This window comes from Salvelinus sp. IW2-2015, linkage group LG16 (genome assembly GCF_002910315.2).
Source record: "Salvelinus sp. IW2-2015 linkage group LG16, ASM291031v2, whole genome shotgun sequence".
Taxonomy (NCBI): domain Eukaryota; kingdom Metazoa; phylum Chordata; class Actinopteri; order Salmoniformes; family Salmonidae; genus Salvelinus; species Salvelinus sp. IW2-2015.
The window spans coordinates 33,443,614-33,465,258 of record NC_036856.1 but is presented as its reverse complement, the minus strand read 5'-3'; the positions used below and the strand labels follow the sequence as shown (position 1 = coordinate 33,465,258).

The 21,645-nt window shown below is 43.0% G+C and overlaps 1 protein-coding gene across 1 annotated transcript in view; it reads right to left on the bottom strand.

Annotated features, from left to right (window-relative positions):
• Window positions 1–708: 708 nt before the first annotated feature.
• Window positions 709–21,645, bottom strand: part of aldh9a1a.1 (aldehyde dehydrogenase 9 family, member A1a, tandem duplicate 1) — a 26,353-nt gene continuing 5,416 nt past the window's right edge. The window contains exons 4-12 of the mRNA XM_024003766.2: window positions 16,543–16,672; window positions 16,093–16,227; window positions 15,607–15,803; window positions 11,324–11,464; window positions 6,516–6,704; window positions 5,371–5,458; window positions 1,864–2,005; window positions 1,502–1,614; window positions 709–1,155 (exon numbers count right to left, since the gene is read on the bottom strand). Coding sequence (XP_023859534.1) covers window positions 1,055–1,155; window positions 1,502–1,614; window positions 1,864–2,005; window positions 5,371–5,458; window positions 6,516–6,704; window positions 11,324–11,464; window positions 15,607–15,803; window positions 16,093–16,227; window positions 16,543–16,672 — 1,236 coding nt within the window. The 3' untranslated portion in view covers window positions 709–1,054. The remainder of the gene's footprint in view (window positions 1,156–1,501; window positions 1,615–1,863; window positions 2,006–5,370; window positions 5,459–6,515; window positions 6,705–11,323; window positions 11,465–15,606; window positions 15,804–16,092; window positions 16,228–16,542; window positions 16,673–21,645) is intronic.

The following is a 21,645-nucleotide window of genomic DNA, read 5'->3' as shown; positions in this document are numbered from 1 at the left end:
GTTCTACGTCTGTTTTCAGAAGAGGATACGTTATCTCGTCCTGTAAYAGAAACCCAACCAGCACCACTCTCCAGCTCTGTGAGACCCTGGGTTTGGGATGTTCATCATGACCTGGCCCCAGCATATGGGAATTCCAATGACCTGCACTGAAGAGAAAATGTGAAAGGCTCTTCTTTACTCGGTTTTCATTTTTGTTTATACCCCGTGCTCAGCCTACTGGTAGATGATTGGTCTGTTTCAGCCAGATCCTGTTGAGCTCTTGCCAAACAAAACATACATATAACATCTGAAACCAGGGTATGTACAGTGAATCTTGTGTACAATAAATTGTATTTAATMAAATGTTTGTCTGGCTAATATCTATGGAGTCTATTTTACTGGGTTGGTGTCAGTAGGTCTCATCTTATATGTAAAGGTCACAAGCTACCTCTTTACCTCAGAAGTGTACGAGCATGGTAATCATTATTACATCCAGCTTTCAACTTCACTCACATTACACATCTTAGAATCTGTGGTGAGGTTGTACACAGCCCCATGTGCTACACTTCTGAATGGGGTAGTGGATTTAAAATTGGTCCCACTCAGGCCAGTTAAGTACCATCGCTTATATGTGAATTATAATCAATTGTGAGTTTTTTTAAATACATTTTATATTATCCTTAAGTATCAAACATATGAAATGGAATACAATTTTTMGGGGAATAGGAATACTGTGAGTATTACAAACGTTTATTCAAAATGTGAGAGATACATGTGCTAGAAAGTGACAGACCATGGGAAACGTTTGAACGCTTCTTCATATRGACTTTTTGGCTAGGATCCCAGCTGAAATGGAAAGTATAAAATGTATTGATCAAGTGGTTGAAGACTAGGCTTTTTAGCACTTGGTGACATCTTCATACTTGCACATTGTACAGACAAACCAGCCATGTTAGTTACTTCCTGTTATAAACTATCAATAACAATGATACTTTCCTCAGATGCACAAATACACCAAACATCTTAAGGACAGTAGCGTATAGGTCTTGGTTTTCCTTGGCACTTAATTGGTAAGTTAACAATTAAAGTAATCGTCCACGTCTCCCATCTCCACAACCACAGTCTTCAGCTGGGAGTAGTACTCGATGGTCACCTGGCCGTTCTCCCTGCCAAAACCTGCYGAGAAAGAGAAGAGATCAATGAGCACCACATAGAACACATCCATCTAATGAGGAATATGTAATGTCTTGTTATCCCTATCCGCCCTCTTGCTTTCTATTTTTGTTGTATTACCATTACTGCGCTGTTACAACAAAATCTGATTWTTATTCCTTAAATTTCATATTACRGTTATGYCATTGTTACAACATCAGATCTGCTGACATATTTGAACCGATAATATRTGTGACAATACTGTTTGTCCATTTCAGCCATCTCTTTTCCTATGGGTTCCTAAGTAGGGTCCTGACAAACATTAATGACATTTAATGGATTATCATCATCATCATAATCATCATCATACCAGACTGCTTGTATCCTCCGAAGGGCACCTCCACAGGGCTGATGTTGTAGTTGTTGATGAAGCAGGTTCCAGCCTGCAGGTTCTCAGCCACCCGGTGGGCCCGGGATATATCCCTACAGGGAGACAAGAACAGGAAGAGAGACTCAGTGTACTAGACTAGTTAGTGATTCTAGGTCTCCATCTCAATTTCCGCTATTCCTTGCATCTTATTTCCTCGCCTCCTCAACCTAATTGGAGGAAAAAGTCCAATGCCTCTCCCATCAGACCTTATCCAATACATTGAGGAGCCAAGGAGAGAGGATGCAAGGAATCGAGGAAAGATTATTGTAGAAGGTTAAATGTGTATGGATCTGGTAATGTACCTGGTAAAGACTCCAGAGGCCAGGCCGAATGTAGTGTTGTTGGCCCTCTTCAGCACTTCCTCTTCTGTGTCAAAGGGCATCACTGACATTACAGGCCCAAAGATCTCCTCCTTCACACACGTCATGTTGTCTGTGCAGTTGTCTATGTTGGAATACATGGATGTGGAGTTACAGTCAAAATGTGGAGTTACATATAAAGTTAGATACAAAATGTGGAGTTAAAGTCATAGCTCCAAATATAGACTGGACAGTCACTACCAGAGTATGTGAGCAGAGTTGAGCGGTCGGAAATCCCGCTCATTGCTCTCCACGTCCTTTCCAACCGCTCCGCTCCAAATTCGCTCCATACATAAAAATWAAAAAAATAACAATTTAACCAACACTCATCTATTTTTGTGACTGCCTGGACCTAACTTTTGGTTTTGAAGTATTGAAACCAAACCATATGATTTGAATGAAAATTATTTTAATAAACATGACTTTAAGAAGCGCTCATGGCCTCCCGAATGGCGTAGCGGTCTAAGGCACTGCATCGCAGTGCTATAGGCATCCCTACAGACCAGGGTTTGCTCATGAGGCGGCGCACAATTGGCCCAGCGTTGTCCGGGTTATGGGAGAGTTTGGCTGGCCGGGATGTTCTTGTCTCTTCACGCTCTAGCGACTCCTTGTGGCGGGACGTGCGCATGGACGCCAACTTCGGGRAACAGTTGTATGGTGTTTCCTCCAACATATTGGTGCGGCTTGCCTCCGTGTTAAGCGAGAAGTGTGTCAAGAAGCCGTGCCGCTTGGCAGGTTCGTGTTTCGGAGGACGCATGGCTCTCGACCTTCACCTCTCCTGAGTCTATAGGGGAGTTGCAGCGATGGGACAAGACTAACTACCAATTGGATTTCACAAAATTGGGGAGAAAAAGCACATTAAAAATCTAAAATAAGTGCTCATCATTTCAAATTGTATGTGAGCACAGGGGTGCAGAGAGTGGCCAATTGGACTGGAGCGCGGTGCATCCTGTTCGCCCTGGACGCTTGTTCACGTTTTCTAAACGTTCTCCAAAAACCTGTCACTGAAATTCACACTTCTAAGTAGAACACATTGACTTTAACTTCACACTGTTCAGCGTATAATAGCAGACAGCATAGAATTGCTGCTTTGCTAATATTTGCAAAGGCCTCCCTGTGATTTGGCTGGAGGAATGGGAGGAAGGAATATACATCAGTGGAGGCTGCTGAAGGGAGGACAGCTCATAATGTCTAACGGCGCAAATGGAATGGCGTCAAACACATCATTCCACTCATTCTGCTCCAGCCATTACCACGAGCCCATCCTCTCCAATTAAGGTGCCACCAATCTCCTGCGGTTGCATGCATAATGATCTGCATGTCATGGTTGTCCAGTATGGGGAAAACACTGCATAATGATCTGCATGTCATTGTGTCAGTCAGGGGAAAACACTGCATAAATGATCTGCATGTCATTGTGTCAGTCAGTGGAAAACACTGCATAATGATCTGCATGTCATTGTGTCAGTCAGTGAACACTGCATAATGATCTGCATGTCATTGTGTCAGTCAGGGGAAACACTGCATAATGATCTGCATGTCATTGTGTCAGTCAGGGGAAAACACTGCATAATGATCTGCATGTCATTGTGTCAGTCAGTGGGAAAACACTGCATAATGATCTGCATCTCATTGTGTCAGTCAGTGAAACACTGCATAATGATCTGCATCTCATTGTGTCAGTCAGTGGAAACACTGCATAATGATCTGCATCTCATTGTGTCAGTCAGTGGAAACACTGCATAATGATCTGCATCTCATTGTGTCAGTCAGTGGAAACACTGCATAATGATCTGCATCTCATTGTGTCAGTCAGTGGAAACCACTGCATAATGATCTGCATGTTATTGTGTCAGTCAGTGAAACACTGCATAATGATCTGCATCTCATTGTGTCAGGTCAGTGGAAACACTGCATAATGATCTGCATGTCATTGTGTCAGTCAGTGGAAACACTGCATAATGATCTGCATCTCATTGTGTCAGTCAGTGGAAACACTGCATAATGATCTGCATGTCATTGTGTCAGTCAGTGGAAACACCTGCATAATGATCTGCATCTCATTGTGTCAGTCAGTGGAAACACTGCATAATGATCTGCATCTCATTGTGTCAGTCAGTGGAAACACTGCATAATGATCTGCATCTTATTGTGTCAGTATGGGGAAAACACTGCATGAAACCTTCTTTACTGTTCAGTTAAAACACACACCCTCCCTCCCATAAACACACACAGCCCTCTCTCTCCCACAAATACACACTACTCCCAACTTTTAAAACGTTAGGCACCAAACAGAATTTAAGGAGCACCAGAAATAAATAGATGTTTGATATAGTTTAGGCTTCCATTAGGCCTATATGAATCCTACCTTTAAAGCACATCTCATGAGTAGCAGACCCTTTTCCTTTCTTCCTGGGCCAATCAAATTTGCCTAGACCTACTGTCAAGTTACTAGGTTGTTAGCTGACTGAACGTTGTTAGTTATCAAACCAATAAATTAGAGACCCAGGATTAGTTTAAAATGGCTCGCTACATGGTTTGTGAAATTATAGAAAAATGGGCACGAATCCGGATAGAAAGAAAAGGCATCTCCGGCAATAGGGGTCATATTCTTTAACAGTTTAGACTGGAGACGAAAGCTGCAAGCATGCCTGTCATGAAGCGGTGCTCAATTTCCCTCTCGGACAATCAGTGGCTGCATGACAGGGAACTTGCAAAGTCTACTCAGACTGGTCTGTGCTCTCCGTTATAACTGGTGAGGAAATGATACAATGCATCAACWCTGCTGCTTTGCACAGTGCTCCAATGTAACAAATGTACAAATCTAACAGCAGAAGACTCATCAGGGTCTGGGTCTGCATCCCATCACAGTTAAATTATATATCCTTTTAAAAGGACAGAAATGGACAAGCGTGAAGAGCGTACGGAGAAAAGCAGATGAGTGAGGGCTGGTAATGAGTCGGCTGGCTGATTACAGCTAGATATTATTGGACCTGCGCATACAAAAGACTAATGGCTGTTGCRTAAATTCAACTGAATTTTTAAACAAAACTGACTTTATAAAKATTTTATAATAGGCATCCTTACAAAAAAAAGACTGCAGTATTACTACAGTATGCTGAAAATACTGCATCCCCCCCAAAATAATTACTGAAGTAATTGTGCAGTATAACTGCAGTTATTCTGCAGTACACTGCCGTTATTCTGCAATCGGTGCATCKAAAATACCACAGTCGACTGCAGCTACTGCACTTTTAGAACGGCAAACTTTTTTGTAAGGGCGCCAGCAGTTTCTTTAGATCAGTAGAGCTGAAAGTCGGTAATATCATATGAAACGGTACTACAGTATTCTAAAATGTTGGCATCATGACATTACTACAGTACCGGTACACCATGCAACAGTGTTATGGAGCATGACAATTGGTGTAATTATGATTAAACAAGACTCACCCAGGACACAGGGAGACATGTAGTAACCTCCCTTCAGTTTGGGTTCAATCGGGATAAAGGCTTCCCCTCCACAGAGTACCTTTGCTCCCTAAAAGAACACACAGAGATTTGTATTAGACAAAGGCTGACCAAAAAAATTACATTGCAGATCACAACATGATGATTTGTGTTAGGTACAAAAATCAGACAAACAGTAGACTGAAGGCTGGGGTAGACATTAGTCTAAGGTACCCACTGTCCTGAATGAGGCAGATGTTCAAACATCAGGGCTGTGTTCAGTAAGAAGAAAACATTGTGAAACAGCGAGGGACTACCAGAACTTCTCTACYTTGTCTAAGCTGTCTAAACTGGACATTAACTAAATGCAGTGCAGTGTACTGTGGCGTACAGCAGGTCAGCCACCAGGGGGAGACTAGTCGAGGCCTGGTAACAGATGGAGTATARATCACGAGGCGATGGCTCCATCTGCTGGACGTGCCAGGTCTCGACGGGCTCTCTAGCCAGTACTAATTGGGGCTGATTGTGAGCTGGTGAGTAATCAAGGGCGGATTGCTCACCAGCTGTGCAAGGCCCATAAAGCTGCCAGAAGGGCAGCACACAGGGGGTAGGGCCAGAAGGGCAGCACACAGGGGGTGGGGCCAGAAGAGCAGCACACAGGGGGTGGGGCCAGAAGAGCAGCACACAGGGGGTGGGGGGGAAGAAGGGCAGCACACAGGGGGTGGGGGGAAAGAAGGGCAGCACACAGGGGGTGGGGGGAAGAAGGGCAGCACACAGGGGGTGGGGGAAAGAAGGGCAGCACACAGGGGGTGGGGGGAAGAAGGGCAGCACACAGGGGGTGGGGGGGAGAAAGGACTCCTGTGTTACTGTGGACGGTTGCAGAGGTAACAAGAGGGAGTTCAGTTTTGTGCCAGACAGGATACAGCCAGACCCGGAACCCCGAAGACGGTATCCCGGAGAGGGTTTCATGGGGGAGACCTATCCTTTTCTTTTTGATCTATTATTTAAATAAACACCCTTGAAACTGAGCTAATCCTTCTCTGTCCGTGTCTGATCTAGGTAAACGTCATGACCAAACCCCCTGGTCTGCCACAGTACCCTATTGAACACGACCCAGGTTGCACATTAATTTACTGATACCTGTTTACCTCTGTCTTGGCCTGGCTGACGAAGCCCAGCACCTTGTCCAGGTGTTGCCTAGTGATCAGGGCTCCCATGCGGGTGTTCTCCAGGAGAGGGTCCCCTACTGAGATGGCCTTGGTCCTCTTAACCACTTCCTCCAGGAACACAGGCATGATCTCTCTCTGCACGTACACCCGCGTCCCATTACAGCACACCTAAACAGGGGAGACCATAGGTAGGTGGTTGGTTAAGAAAGTTGCATGTCAACATGATAGTAAGTCAATAGAGTTCAACTCAATAGAAACCAAGAGTGGAAGAAGATACATGTATCACATATGCTTAAATCAAGGTCAGAAAAAATATCAAATCAAATTTTATTGATCACATAACATCAGCTAAACATGTGTATGGCAGGTGTAGCGAAATGCTTGTTTCCAGTAATATCTATCAATTCACAACACACACAAACCTAAAAGTTAGATGGAATTAAGGAATATATAAATATTAGGATGAGCAATGTCGAAATGGCATAGACTAAAATACAGTAGAATAGATTACAGAATATACATATGAGAGGAGTAAAGCAAAAATTATGTAAACATTATTAAAGTGACTAGTGTTCCATTATTAAAGTGGCCAGTGATTTCAAGTCTATGTATATAGGGCAGCAGCCTCTAAGGTGCAGGGTTACGTAACTAGGTGGAAGCCACCTAGTGATGGCTATTTAACAGCCTGATGGCCGAGATAGAAGCTGTTTTTCAGTCTCTCGGTCCCAGCTTTGATGCACCTGTACTGACCTCGCCTTCTGGATGGTAGCGGGGTGAACAGGCAGTGGCTCGGGTGGTTGTTGTCCTTGATGATCTTTTTGGCCTTCCTGTGACATCGGGTGCTGTGGGTGTCCTGGAGGGCAGGTAGTTTGCCCCCAGTGATGCGTTGGGCAGACCGCACCAACCTCTGGAGAGCCCTGCAGTTGCAGGCGGTGCAGTTGCCGTACCAGGCGATGATACAGCCCGACAGGATGCTCTCAATTGTGCATCTGTGAAAGTGTGTGAGGGTTTTAGGTGCCAAGCCAAATTTCTTCAGCCTCCTGAGGTTGAAGAGGCGCTGTTTGCCTTCTTRGCCACACTGTCTGTGTAGGTGGACCATTTCAGATCGTCAGTGATGTGTACGCCGAGGAACTTGAAGCTTTCTACCTGCTCCACCGCGGTCCCGTTGATGTGGATAGGGGCGTGCTCCCTCTGCTGTTTCCTGAAGTCCATGATCAGCTCCTTTGTTTTGTTAACATTGAGCGAGTTATTTTCCTGGCACCARACTCCSAGGGCCCTCACCTCCTCCCTGTAGGCRGTCTCGTCYTTGTTGGTAATCAGACAATACTGTTGTGTTGTTTGCAAACTTGATGATTGAGTTGGAGGTGTGTGTGGCCACGCAGTCATGGGTGAACAGGAAGTACAGGAGGGGGCTGTGCACGCATCCTTGTGGGGCCCATGTTGAGGATCAGCGAAGTGGAGGTGTTGTTTCCTACCTTCACAACCTGGGGACAGCCTGTCAGGAATTCCAGGACCCAGTTGCACAGGGCGGGGTTCAGACCCAGGGCCCCAATCTTAAATGAGGAGCTTGGAGGGTACTATGGTGTTGAATGCTGAGCTATAGTCAATGAACAGCATTCTTACAGCATTTGTCCAATATCCATGCATGGAGAAGGTAATACAGTCCTACTGTACATACTACATCATGGACGGGCAACTGGCAGCCCGTGGGCATCAATTAAAAATGTTTTTGGAACTCAGTTGGGGTCTCAACTTATGTTGAGAGTTAGAATAGTAGAATACGCAAGGTGCAATTTAGAATTGTGGTTGTGTATTGGTTTCTCATTATGTCAGTCACTAACCACGATTCCATCCAAAGTTTTTACGCAAATAAAGTCACTGTATAAAAAGAAAATCATGACAGCCATCATGGAAACAGGTAGTTTCAGTACAATTTTATAAATGCAGACAGATAATGTTAACACAATCTTTTTGTGTTGAAATTAATTATGTGAGAAATGGTGGTGGAAACACCTTTATATGTGCAAATATTGATATAATAAGTATTATATCAAAGTAAACTTGGAGTCATGCAAAGATATGGTGTGTGGTCCTCCCACTATGACTCAGGAAACCATGCAGTTTATTAGGCTACAGATGAGATAAGTTATTTTTATTTATTTAATAAAAGGTTAAAAAAATATATAATTAAAATGTAACCTTTATTTACTAGGTAAGTCAGTTAGGAACAAATACTTATTTACAATAACAGCCTACCCCGGCCAAACCCTAACGACGCTGGGCCAATTAGACTCCCAATCACAGCCTGGAATCGAACCAGGGTCTGTAGTGACGCCTCTAGCACTGAGATGCAGTGCCTTAGACCGCTGTGCCACTCGGGAGATCCCAGTTATGAACTTCACAGGGTTGTGAAGATGCACGGCGACCTTGGTCCTTTCCAATAAATCTTGAGGGTATTATTCTGGGGACATGATGATTGATGCATGACTGCGGTTTGACAAATACTCTCGCTCTTATCCATAATAATCTCATCATGTAGACCACCCTACCTGCAGTCTACCCGCACTGTATCTGCAAGCGGTTGGCTAGAGCTCATGTGCCAAGACCAGAGTAGGCACATTTGCTATTTAACGCAACAGTTTGACAAAACTAAATCTGTAGAGTTGAAAATGCAATTGAAACACATTGAACTTTATCCGGTTCATGATAAATTGTACTTTTGTTGCTTAAGTTGTGTGCACTACGTCATCACCCACTGACTTTAATCCGCAACTGGTGGGAAAATGTGCATATTTTCTTCATGCAAATATTCAAAAATCTGCATAAAGATCATAAAGATTCACCAATTGGATGGAAACCTAACTACTGACAGTCAATTAGCCCATATCAGCTAAAATTATGGAAAGATGGTAAATTAGCTAATTTACCAATCTAAACTTGTAGTATCATGTCGAATTACCGACCGGGTGGCTCCCATTGACTTTGTTAGTCACTCTCACTAAAATATCATATTAGAAAACTGCAAACATTTCTATCCACCCTTTGACAAAATGTATAGAATTTCAGGAAATTAGCTGTAAAACTGCAAATTATTCTCTCAGCCGCATAGCAAAATGTATAGAATTGCAAGAAATAACTATGAAACTTAAAATGTCTCTCCACTGCATATGTGGGTATGGATGAGGGCTAGCAGACGCGCGAGCCACTGGGCACCTCATGATGAATTCAGATTTTTTAAATGGCACCCGCACCCATTAAAGTTGCTTATCCCTGTGCTACATTCAAGTCCCCAAAATATTTCACAGAACAACCTATATTTTGGTTGCCTCTGGTACATTCTAATGCCTCTATTCCAGCCGAAATACACAGCAAAATGATTGAATACTTGATCAAATGTTCCTTCCAGATTGGAAAAATGTGTGGTAAATTACTGAAAATGTATGAATTCAGTGTATTCTTCGTTGTTTTGAATATCTACTAGGGCTAGGCATATACTATTTTCTAAGTAAAAGAACATTCAACTTTTTTAAACATTGAACCTGACTTCTTGAGATTAAAGTCTTACAGTTTTACTGCAAGATATGAATAGCCATAATGCTTGTTCTTCAAATTATGGATTTTAAATAGCCCATGTTATCTTAAAAATGTATGAAAGGCGGCTGCTATATGAAACACGTGGATTCATATAAAAGAATGTGCCGGAAAACAATAATAAAGCCAAGTAGAGTTTGACTCCTCGTTACCACTTAGGCTACATTACATGGATGTGCAAATTCAGGGCTCTGCGCTGATTTGTTTTTTTAATGTGTTATTTTTTTWTTTTTATACAAGGAACACATTTAGGTCCACACAAAGAAATTTAGGAGCACAATGAAAAGTATTTGAGAATGAGTGTTTTATGATAAATGCCTAAAAGAAAGTGTACTCTCAAATATTTGGCTAATTTGGGGGAGATTCTCTGACATCACTTTGCTAGTAGCAGTTAAGAAAACTCAAACTAACATTGAACAACAACCTAGTGTGTGAACAAAACAATGTATATATCCAAGAAACACGAGGATAAAGTCACTTTAGTAGACTTTTGCGTAAATTCGACCAACGTCTATGCCTGTGCACTTCTACAAAGGTATCTTTCAGCACTTCACTCAATGTGCACAGCACCTAATTCTTATTTCTATGGTTCCTTGTGTAATTAGCTACCAGCTATTAAACAAAATGGCAGAAAGACTGAAAAAAAAGCAGGATTTTTTTGTTGCTATAAATCAGTTTTCAATTCGCACATCTATTTTTAGCCGCATAGGAAAGTAAAATGGTCGCACTCCAGAGCCCTGAAATTCACTCAGAGACAATAAAGAAGCATCCTCTCCACCTCTGCAAAATTTCTTTACACAATCAACCACAGCACACACAAATCACACTACCCACAGGAGGCGGGACAGACAGCAGACTGTCAAACTAGTAGTGTTTCCCTGTCATTGCTCGCTTTGTTACTGACAGGCGCCTAAACTATCAATAGATTGCTAGAAGATGCACATCGTTCATTCTAGAGGGAGGGAGACAGCTTGGCTGACTTTTTTTTTTTGCCCAACGAATTGAAAAGCAGCCTAGTTAATTTAAGTGGAAAAAGAAGCCGGCTGAAAAGTAGTCTAATTGGCTGTTTAGACGACGCTAGCCGGCGCTAGTAGAAAACACTGTACATCAATTCAGACAACGGTATTGGGACATTAAGTAAGAAGTCAGTCAGCACTGAAAGTAAAGTAAGAAGTCGGTTAACATTGAGAGCTCACCTCTCCCTGAGTCAGGAAGTTAGCCATGAGCGCCCCCCTCACTGCGTTCTCCAGCTCACAGTCCTTAAAGATGATGAGGGGTGATTTCCCTCCCAGCTCCAGAGTCACCTGCTTTACAGTCTTCGCAGACATCTCCATGATCTGAAAGGAAGAGAGAACATGATTGTAGGAAAGGTCCAATTAGCCAATGAGAACTGAGATAAATGAATACTGATCAATAATCATATCAATAGTGTTAAAAAAGGTATGGCCATGGGAATAGTACTTCCCAAATGAATGTTTAATGAACAAGTCTTGTCTGACAGATGTTTTAGACAATTGCAGGACTACATTGCCTCCTACTGACCATTATATTATATATAATATGATAAATAACTACCTCTAGATGGCAGTGTTGTCCCTAACATTGATCGTGGTGATGGTGACAAAGAATATGGGTCATAAATCAAAATCAAATGTTATTTGTTATTTGTCTCACATGCACCGAATACAACAGGTACAATACAACCTTACCGCGATTGCTTACTTACAAGCACTTAACCAAAAATGCAGAAAGAAAATATTTATTAAATAATCTAAAAGTTAAAGAAACACAATTAAATAACAATAAAGAGGCTATATGGGGCCTCCCGGGTGGCGCAGTGGTCTAGGGCACTGCATCGCAGCGCTAGCTGTGCCACCAGAGATTCTGGGTTCGCGCCCAGGCTCTGTCGCAGCCGGCCGCGACCGGGAGGTCCGTGGGGCGACGCACAATTGGCCTAGCGTCGTCCGGGTTAGGGAGGGTTTGGCCGGTAGGGATATCCTTGTCCCATCGCGCACCAGCGACTCCTGTGGCGGGCCGGGCGCAGTGCGCGCTAACCAAGGTCGCCAGGTGCACGGTGTTTCCTCCGACACATTGGTGCGGCTGGCTTCCGGGTTGGAGGCGCGCTGTGTTAAGAAGCAGTGCGGCTTGGTTGGGTTGTGTTTCGGAGGACGCATGGCTCTCGACCTTCGTCTCTCCCGAGCCCGTACGGGAGTTGTAGCGATGAGACAAGATAGTAWTTACTAACAATTGGATACCATGAAATTGGGGAGAAAAAGGGGGTAAAATTAAAAAGGGGAAAAAAAGAGGCTATATACAGGGGGTATATGTACATGTAGGTAGGGATAAAGTGACTATGCATAGACAATAAACAGTAAGTAGCAGCAGTGAAAACAAAACCCAAAGCAAATAGTCTGGGTAGCCAATTTATTAATGTCACCTTTATTTAACCAGGTAGGCCTGTTGAGAACAAGTTCTCATTTACAACTGCAACCTGGCCAAGATTAAGCAAAGCTGTGCAACAAAAACACAGAGTTACACATAAACAAACATACAGTCGATAACACGATAGAAAAATCTATATACAGTGTGTGCAAATGAAGTAAGATTAGGGAGGTTAGGCATCAAATAGGCCATAGTGGCAAAATAATTACAATTTAGCATGAACACTGGAGTGATAGATGTGCAGACAATGATGTGCAAGTAGAGATACTGGGTTGCATAGGAGGAAAAAAATAAATAACAATATGGGGATGAGGTAGTTGGGTGGGCTATTTACAGATGGGCTGTGTACAGGTTCAATGATTGGTAAGCTGCTCTAACAGCTGATGCTTAAAGTTAGTGAGGGCGATATAAGACTCCAGCTTCAGTGATTATTGCAATTTGTTCTAGTCATTGGCAGCAGAAAACTGGAAGGCCAAAGGAGGAGTTAGCTTTGGGGATGACCAGTGAAATATACCTGCTGGAGAGCATGCTACGGGTGGGTGCTGCTATGGTGACCAGTGAGCTGAGATAAGGCGGGGCTTTACCTAGCAAAGACTTATCGATGACCTGGAGCGAGGGCCAGCCAACGAGAGCATACAGGTCGTAGTGATGGGTGGTATATGGGGCTTTGGTGACAAAACGGATGGCACTGTGATAGACTGCATCCAGTTTGCTGAGTAGAGTGTTCGAGGATATTTTGTAAATGACATCGCCGAAGTCAAGGTTCGGTAGGATAGTCAGTTTTACAAGGGTATGTTTGGCAGCATGAGTGGTTTGTCGCGCAATAGGAAGCCGATTCTAGACTTAATTTTGGATTGGAGATGCTTAATGGGAGCCTGGAAGGAGAGTTTAGTCTAACCAGACACCTAGGTATTTGTAGATGTCCACATATTCTAAGTCAGAACCATCCAGAGTAGTGATGCTAGACGGGCGGGCAGGGTGCTGGCACCGTTCGGTTGAATAGCATGCATTTAGTTTTACTTGCATTTAAGAACAGTTGGAGGCCAAGGAAGGAGAGTTGTATGGCATTGAAGCTCGTCTGGAGGTTAGTTAACACAGTGTCCAAAGAAGGGCCAGAGGTATACAGAATGGTGTCGTCTGCGTAGAGGTGGATCAGAGAATCACCAGCATCAAGAGAAACATCATGTATACAGAGAAAAGAGTCGGCCCCGAGAATTGAACCCTGTGGCACCCCCAGAAACTGCCAGAGGTCCGGACAACAAGCCCTCCGATTTGACACACTGAACTCTATCTGAGAAGTAGTTGGTGAACCAGGCGAGGCAGTTATTTGAGAAACCAAAGCTGTTGAGTCTGCCGATAAGAATGCGGTGATTGACATAGTCGAAAGCCTTGGCCAGGTCGATGAAGACGGATGCACAGTAATGTCTTTTATCGATGACGGTTATGATATGGTTTAGGACCTTGAGCGTGGCTGAGGTGCACCCATGACCAGCTCGGAAAACAGATTGCATAGCGGAAAAGGTGCGGTGGGATTCGAAATGGTCAGTGATCTGTTTGTTAACTTGGCTTTCTAAGACTTTAGAAAAGGCAGGGTAGGATAGATACAGGTCTGTAGCAGTTTAGGTCTAGAGTGTCTCCCCTTTGAAGAGGAGGATGACCGCGGCAGCTTTCCAATCTTTAGGGATCTCAGACGATACGAAAGAGAGGTTGAACAGGCTAGTAATAGGGGTTGCAACAATTTCAGCAGATAATTTTAGAAAGAGATTGTCTAGCCCAGCTGATTTGTAGGGGTCCAGATTCTGCAGCTCTTTCAGAACATCAGCTATCTGGATTTGGGTGAAAGAGAAGTGGGGTAGGCTTGTACAAGTTGCTGTGGGGGGGTGAAGAGCTGTTGACCGGGGTATGGGTAGCCAGGTGGAAAGCATGGCCAGCCGTAGAAAAATGCTCCTTGAAATTCTCAATTATCGTGGGTTTATCGGTGGTGACAGTGTTTCCTAGCCTCAGTGCAGTGGGCAGCTGGGAGGAGGTGCTCRTATTCTCCATGGACTTTACAGTGTTCCAGATTTTTGGGGAGTTTGTGTTTGAAAAAGCTAGCCTTTGCTTTCCTAACTGCCTGTGTATATTGGTTCCTAACTTCCCTGAAAAGTTGCCTATCGCAGGGGCTATTCGATGCTAATGCAGAACGCCACAAGATGTTTTTTTCTCGTCAAGGGCAGTCAGGTCAGGAGAGAACCAAGGGCTATATCTGTTCTTAGTTCTACATTTTTTGAATGGGGCATGCTTATTTAAGATGGTGAGGAAAGCACTTTAAAAAAATAACCTGGCATCCTCTACTGACAGAATGAAGTCAATATCCTTCCAGGATACCCGGGCCAGGTCGATTAGAAAGGCCTGCTCGCTGAAGTGTTTTAGGGAGTGTTTGACAGCGATGAGGGGGTGGTCGTTTGACCGCGGACCCATTACGGACGCAGGCAATGAGGCAGTGATCGCTGAGATCCTGGTTGAAGACAGCAGAGGTGTAATTAGAGGGCAGGTTGGTCAGGATGATATCTATGAGGGTGCCCGTGTTTATGGATGTAGGGTTGTACCTGGTAGGTTCCTTGATCATTTGTGTGAGATTGAGGGAATCTATCTTAGATTGTAGGACAGCCGGGGTGTTAAGCATATCCCAGTTTAGGTCACCTAACAGTACAAACTCTTGTTCAGCGGTCTTATCATTGATGAGCAGAGAAGCAATTCAGGTTTCTCAAGTTACTCTCGTTATCAATAGATCCAGAGAGGTCAATTTTCTGGCTATGAGTTTCAGTGAGACTGAGATTATGAACAGAGGTGACTGAAGACTTGCCATGTGAAGAATTTAGGATTGTACTCAGAGGACACAGTGGCAAAATKTTTTGCAACTGCAAACTAAAACGAGCATTACTTATTGGACTAGTTCAGGTAGTCCCTCCCTGTTTCAGTCCGTTTTCTTATGTTTGGTGCCTAATGATTACGACCTTGGTAAACACCCAATAAAGTATTTTGTTTCAGTGTGTACCTTCTTCCCAGTTGGGACACTGCCAGTGAAGGACACCTTAGCCACGCCGGGGTGATTACAGAGCAGGGTGCCGGTCTCCGCCCCACCCTGCACCACGTTGAAGAGCCCATCAGGTACCCCAGCCTCTTTGTAGATCTCAGCCAGAATCACGGCGGTCACAGCAGTGAAAGGAGAAGGCTTGAACACCATGGCATTACCTGGGGATAAAGAGACACAGCAGTAAATAAATAAATACTTCATTTCACTCAACAGTACAATCTGTCTCTAAAAGACATTCAGAGACAACGGTCCAAAATCTACTATTCCTCTTTGTATGTATAGTTCATTTAAATTTCCATGAAAAAGAACGGATACGTTCATTATACAAAATAATGAAATATGTATTGATTAGTTTTAAGTCATCTAATCATAACTGAAATGTGAAGCAAAAAAACATTCCACAGCGTGATGGTAATGAATGAACACTGGAGGTCATGGCAAACGTACCACAGGCCAGGGCAGGAGCAGACTTCCAACAGGCGATCTGGAAGGGGTAGTTCCATGCCCCGATGCCCACACATACCCCCAGGGCCTCCCGTCTGGTGTAAGCAAAGGATCCTCCGGGCAGTTGGATGTGCTGGCCTGAGGTGAACGAAAGGTAAACTGTAACATTGCTATGAATGCTATTGCAGATATATTGTAGTTGTGTGATTCATTATTAGGGTGCAACAAATTTGTCTGTGTGTTATGCATCATTCAGTAAAAGCTAAAAACCTGTCACTATGCCCAAGAGCATAAAAGACAAAAGAAAAGTGAAGCATACGTCATTTAAAGAGAAGAAAATAGTCAGGCCTATAACAATACAATGTATATGTGCTTGAGAACCACAATAGCATAAGATGGTAATTGGTCAAAATCCTTTTGTTTATACATGTCTTCCACAGAGTGTGTTCCCACCTGCCAGTGTGCCAGCAATGCCAGCGTAGTACTCTAAGGTCTGCCAGGAAACATCAATGTCCACCCGGGCCTCTGTGATAGACTTCCCATTGTTGATCACCTCCAACTTGGCAATGTTGTCTCTTCTCTCCTGTTAACAGCATTGGGAATAGTGGTCCTTTGTAGCTTAGTTGGTAGAGCATTGCGCTTGTAACGTCAGGGTAGTGGGTTTGATTACCTAGATCACCCATTTTTTTCTAAAACGTGATCACTGTGAGGTACAGCACACTGTAAACCCCGAGGCATTTTACACTCAAATACTTCTAGTAAGTTGAACTGAGTCAATGAAAAATCATTATTACCTCAAATGTTTATGTGGTACTGACTCAAAACTAAATGAGAATTCACAACTACATTTTTAAAAGAAATTAACTTTTACCCAGCATGCAGGTTGACTTTTTGGAATAGTTTTTCATATCTGTGTTTTTGTATGTTTTTTTATTTCACCTTTATTTAACCAGGTAAGCTAGTTGAGAACAAGTTCTCATTTACAACTGCAACCTGGCCAAGATAAAGCAAAGCAGTGTGACACAACAACACAGAGTTACATATGGAATAAACAAGCGTACAATCAATAACCCAATAGGAAAAAAAAGTCTATATACAGTGTGTGCAAATGGCGTGAGGAGGTAAGGCAATAAATAGGCCATAGTAGCGAAGTAATTACAGTTTAGCAAATTAACACTGGAGTGATAAATAGCAGATGATGATGTGCAAGTAGAAATACTGGTGTGCAAAAGAGCAGAAAAGTAAATAAAAACAATATGGGGATGAGGTAGGTGGATTGGGTGGGCTATTTACAGATGGGCTATGTACAGCTGCAGCGATCGGTTAGCTGCTCAGATAGCTGATATGATAGAAATTCATATGATTTATACGTTTAAGGTAATGGTAAGATAATTACAAAAAATATTCCACCCTGAAACCCTATAATTGTATGAAATTTATTAGAATCATAAAACTATAATTTGATGATGTGTGTAGTTTTAGTCAGAATTAGAACAAGGACCTTTTGTTCCTTTTTAGTATGTAAGCAGGGTGCAAGTGGGAAACAAATGATAAGAGGAGCTATCGACAGACAAGTTGTAATAGTGTGTTCCTTACAGCACATTCTGTGTCCACCCGTGGCGGGGAGAAACTGTTAGGCTTGCAGAAAATTATGAAACATGTTGCAGATTAAACAATGTATCTGTGTAATGGAAAACCACCGACTGTCTGAGCAAGGCGTAGCTTAAGATTTGAACTTGTATGCGTGTGCTTAAGAGAATACAGAGAACAATTAAACTGTGTTTGACTCGACCTGGCTAGAACTCTGAGAAACTTATGATAGGACAGGGAGTACTTCTCAAGGTTTCTCTATACTCGGGGGAATGGAACTGTCGGCTGGGTAGTGATACACAGGGGTGAGAACTCTGGAGAAGGATATAACTCACCTACTGTTTGTGTGTATGTATGTGCGTAGGATATCTACTGTTTGTGTGAAAGTATGTGAGCAAGTAAGGAGCAAGGTATAAAATGGATGTCTTTGTATAATGGACTTCAGAGTGCTCTCGTGAATAAACATTTTGACTATTGTAAACTGGGACTCTTGTCTGTTTCATTCAACCAGAATCTTACAAACCCTGGGTTGCAGACTGAGTAGATTAATTGAAGTTTATGAACATTGATAACGAAATTCTCATAACAATAGCTGATGTTTAAAGTTAGTGAGGGAAATATAAAAGTCTCCAGCTTCAGCAATTTTTGCAATTCGTTCCAGTCATTGGCAGCAGAGAACTGGAAGGAAAGGTGGCCAAAGGAGGTGTTGGCTTTGGGGATGACCAGTGAGATATACCTGCTGGAGCGCGTGTGACCAGTGAGCTGAGGTAGACTTGTAGATGACCTGGAGCCAGTGGGTCTGGCGACGAATATGTAGCAAGGGCCAGCCGACTAGAGCATACAGGTCGCAGTGGTGGGTGGTATAAGGGGCTTTGGTGACAAAACGGATGGTACTGTGATAGACTGCATCCAATTTGTTGAGTAGATTGTTATTTAGAGGCTATTTTGTAAATGACATCGCCGAAGTCAAGGATCAGTAGGATAGTCAGTTTTACGAGGGCATGTTTGGCAGCGTGAGTGAAGGAGGCTTTGTTGCGAAATAAGAAGCCGATTCTAGATTTAATTTTGGATTGGAGATGTTTAATATGAGTCTGGAAGGAGAGTTTACAATCTAACCAGACACCTAGGTATTTGTAGTTGTCCACATATTCTAAGTCAGAACCATCCAGAGTAGTGATGCTAGTCAGGCGGGCAGGGTGCTGGCAGCGAAAGGTTGAAAAGCATGCATTTAGTTTTACTAGTGTTTCAGAGCAGTTGGAGGCCACGGAAGGAGTGTTGTATGGCATTGAAGCTCGTTTGGAGGTTAGTTAACACAGTGTCCAAAGAAGGGACAGAAGTATACAGAATGGTGTCGTCTGCGTAGAGGTGGATCAGAGAATCACCCGCAGCAAGAGCGACATCATTGATATATACAGAGAAAAGAGTCGGCCCGAGAATTTAACCCTGTGGTACCCCCATAGAGACTGCCAGAGGTCCGGACAACAGGCCCTCCGATTTGACACACTGAACTCTGTCTGAGAAGTAGTTGGTGAACCAGGCGACGCAGTCATTTGAGAAACCAAGGCTGTTTAGTCTGCCGATAAGAATGTGGTGATTGACAGAGTCGAAAGCCTTGGCCAGGTTGATTAAGACAGCTGCACAGTACTGTCTTTTTTCGATGGCGGTTATGATATCGTTTAGTACCTTGAGCGTGGCTGAGGTGCACCCGTGACCAGCTCGGAAACCGGATTGCACAGCGGAGAAGGTACGGTGAGATTCGAAATGGTCAGTGATCTGTTCATTAACTTGGCTTTCGAAGACTTTAGAAAAGGCAGGGCAGGATGGATATAGGTCTATAACAGTTTGGGACTAGTGTCACCACCTTTGAAGAGGGGGATGACCGCGGCAGGTTTCAAATCTTTAGGGATCGGACGATCCGGACGATACGAAAGAGGTTGAACAGACTGGTAATAGGGGTTGCAACAATGGCGGCGTATAATTTTAGAAAGAGGGGGTCCAGATTGTCTAGTATCTGATGGTGTGAAGGAGAAGCTGGGGAGGGCTTGGTTAAGTAGCTGCGGGGGGTGCGGAGCTGTTGGCCGGGGTTGGGGTAGCCAGGAGGAAAGCATGGCCAGCCGAGAGAAATGCTTATTGAAATTCTCGATTATTGTGGATTTATCAGTGGTGACTGTGTTACCTAGCCTCAGTGCAATGGGCACCTGGGAGGAGGTGCTCTTATTCTACATGGACTTTACAGCGTCCCAAAACCTTTTGAAGTTAGAGCTACAGGATGCAAATTTCTGTTTGAAAAAGCTAGCCTTTGCTTTCCTGACTGCGTGTATTGGTTCCTGGCTTCCCTTAAAAGTCGCATATCGCGGGGACTATTCGATGCTAGTGCAGTCCGCCACAGGAGTCAAGCTACACAAAGATCTATAACAATTTTTTCTAAACTAATTGAATGATTTAGTCTAGAATGTTTGCACCCATTACTGAAATGGTTATCCCAGGTGAAATGGTTTAGGTAGTCTCCCACACAGTTCCTAACCCTGCAGTCATTATGAATGCAGGTTGCAATTGAATAAAAAGTCTAAACTGTTGGATATCCTAACTCTAGCTGGATTTCAATAGGAATTACATATTACTTTGCAAGCCAGCATAATGTGATTTGCAAAATTCTGGCAAATTTCCCAGAAATCCCAATTAGAAGATTCCTGGAAATCCTCCTCCCAGCATTTTTCATTTTATTTTTTTATAAATCTGCAAGTGGAATTGTGCCACTTGCAGGTGTGGATGTGGCCTCTAAACTGTAAAGCTTGGCCTCAAAATAAGGCTTCACGAGAAATGTAATGTCCTAAAGAGTTTAATTATCGCTCTCTCGCTAACCTTTATTTAACTAGGCAAGTCAGTTAAAACTTCTCTAGGATAGGGGCAGCATTTTCACATTTGGATGAAAAGCATACCCAAATTCAACTGCCAGCTACTCATCCCAGAAGATAAGATATGCATATTATTAGTAGATTTGGATAGAAAACACTCTGAAGTTTCTAAAACTGTTTGAATCATGTCTGTGAGTATAACAGAACTTATTTAGCAGGCGAACCCCGAGGACAAACCATTCAGAATTTTTTCTTTTTGAGGTCACTCTCTTTTCAATGGATTTTCATTGGGAATACAGATTTCTAATTGACCTTCTTGCAGTTCCTACGCTTCCACTGGATGTCAACAGTCTTTAGAAATTGGTTGAGGGTTTTTCCTTGTGTAATGAAGAAGTACGGCCATCTTGAACCAGGGTCACTCGAAGTGTCCTGTTTGTTAGAGGCGCATACCAGAAGGCTAGTTACAGTTTGTTTTTATCCTGTATTGAAACAGATCCTCCCTCTTCAATTTTATCGATTATTTACGTAAAAAAATACCTAAAGTTGTATTACAAAAGTAGTTTGAAATGTTTTGGCAAAGGTAACTTTTGAGATATTTTGTAGTCACGTTTCACAAGTTGAAACCGGTTGTTTTTCTGTCAAACGCGCCCAATAAATGGACATTTTGGATATATATCGACAGAATTAATCGAACAAAAGGAACAATTTGTGATGTTTATGGGACATATTGGAGCGCCAACACAGAAGCTCGTCAAAGGTAAAGCATGAATTATATATTTATTTCTGCGTTTTGTGTCGCGCCTGCAGGGTTGAAATATGCTTCTCTCTTTGTTACTATGGTGCTAACTCAGATAATAGCATCGTTTGCTTTTGCAGAAATGCCTATTTGAATTCTGACATGTTGGCTGGATTCACAACCAGTGTAGCTTTAATTTGGTATCTTTCATGTGTGATTTAATGAAAGTTTGATTTTTATAGTAATTTTTATAGTAATTAATTTGATTTGGCGCTCTGCAAATTTCTCTGGCTTTTGGCCAAGTGAGACAGTAGCGTCCCGCATAAACTAGATTTTTGGATACAAATATGAACTTTACCGAACAAAACATACATG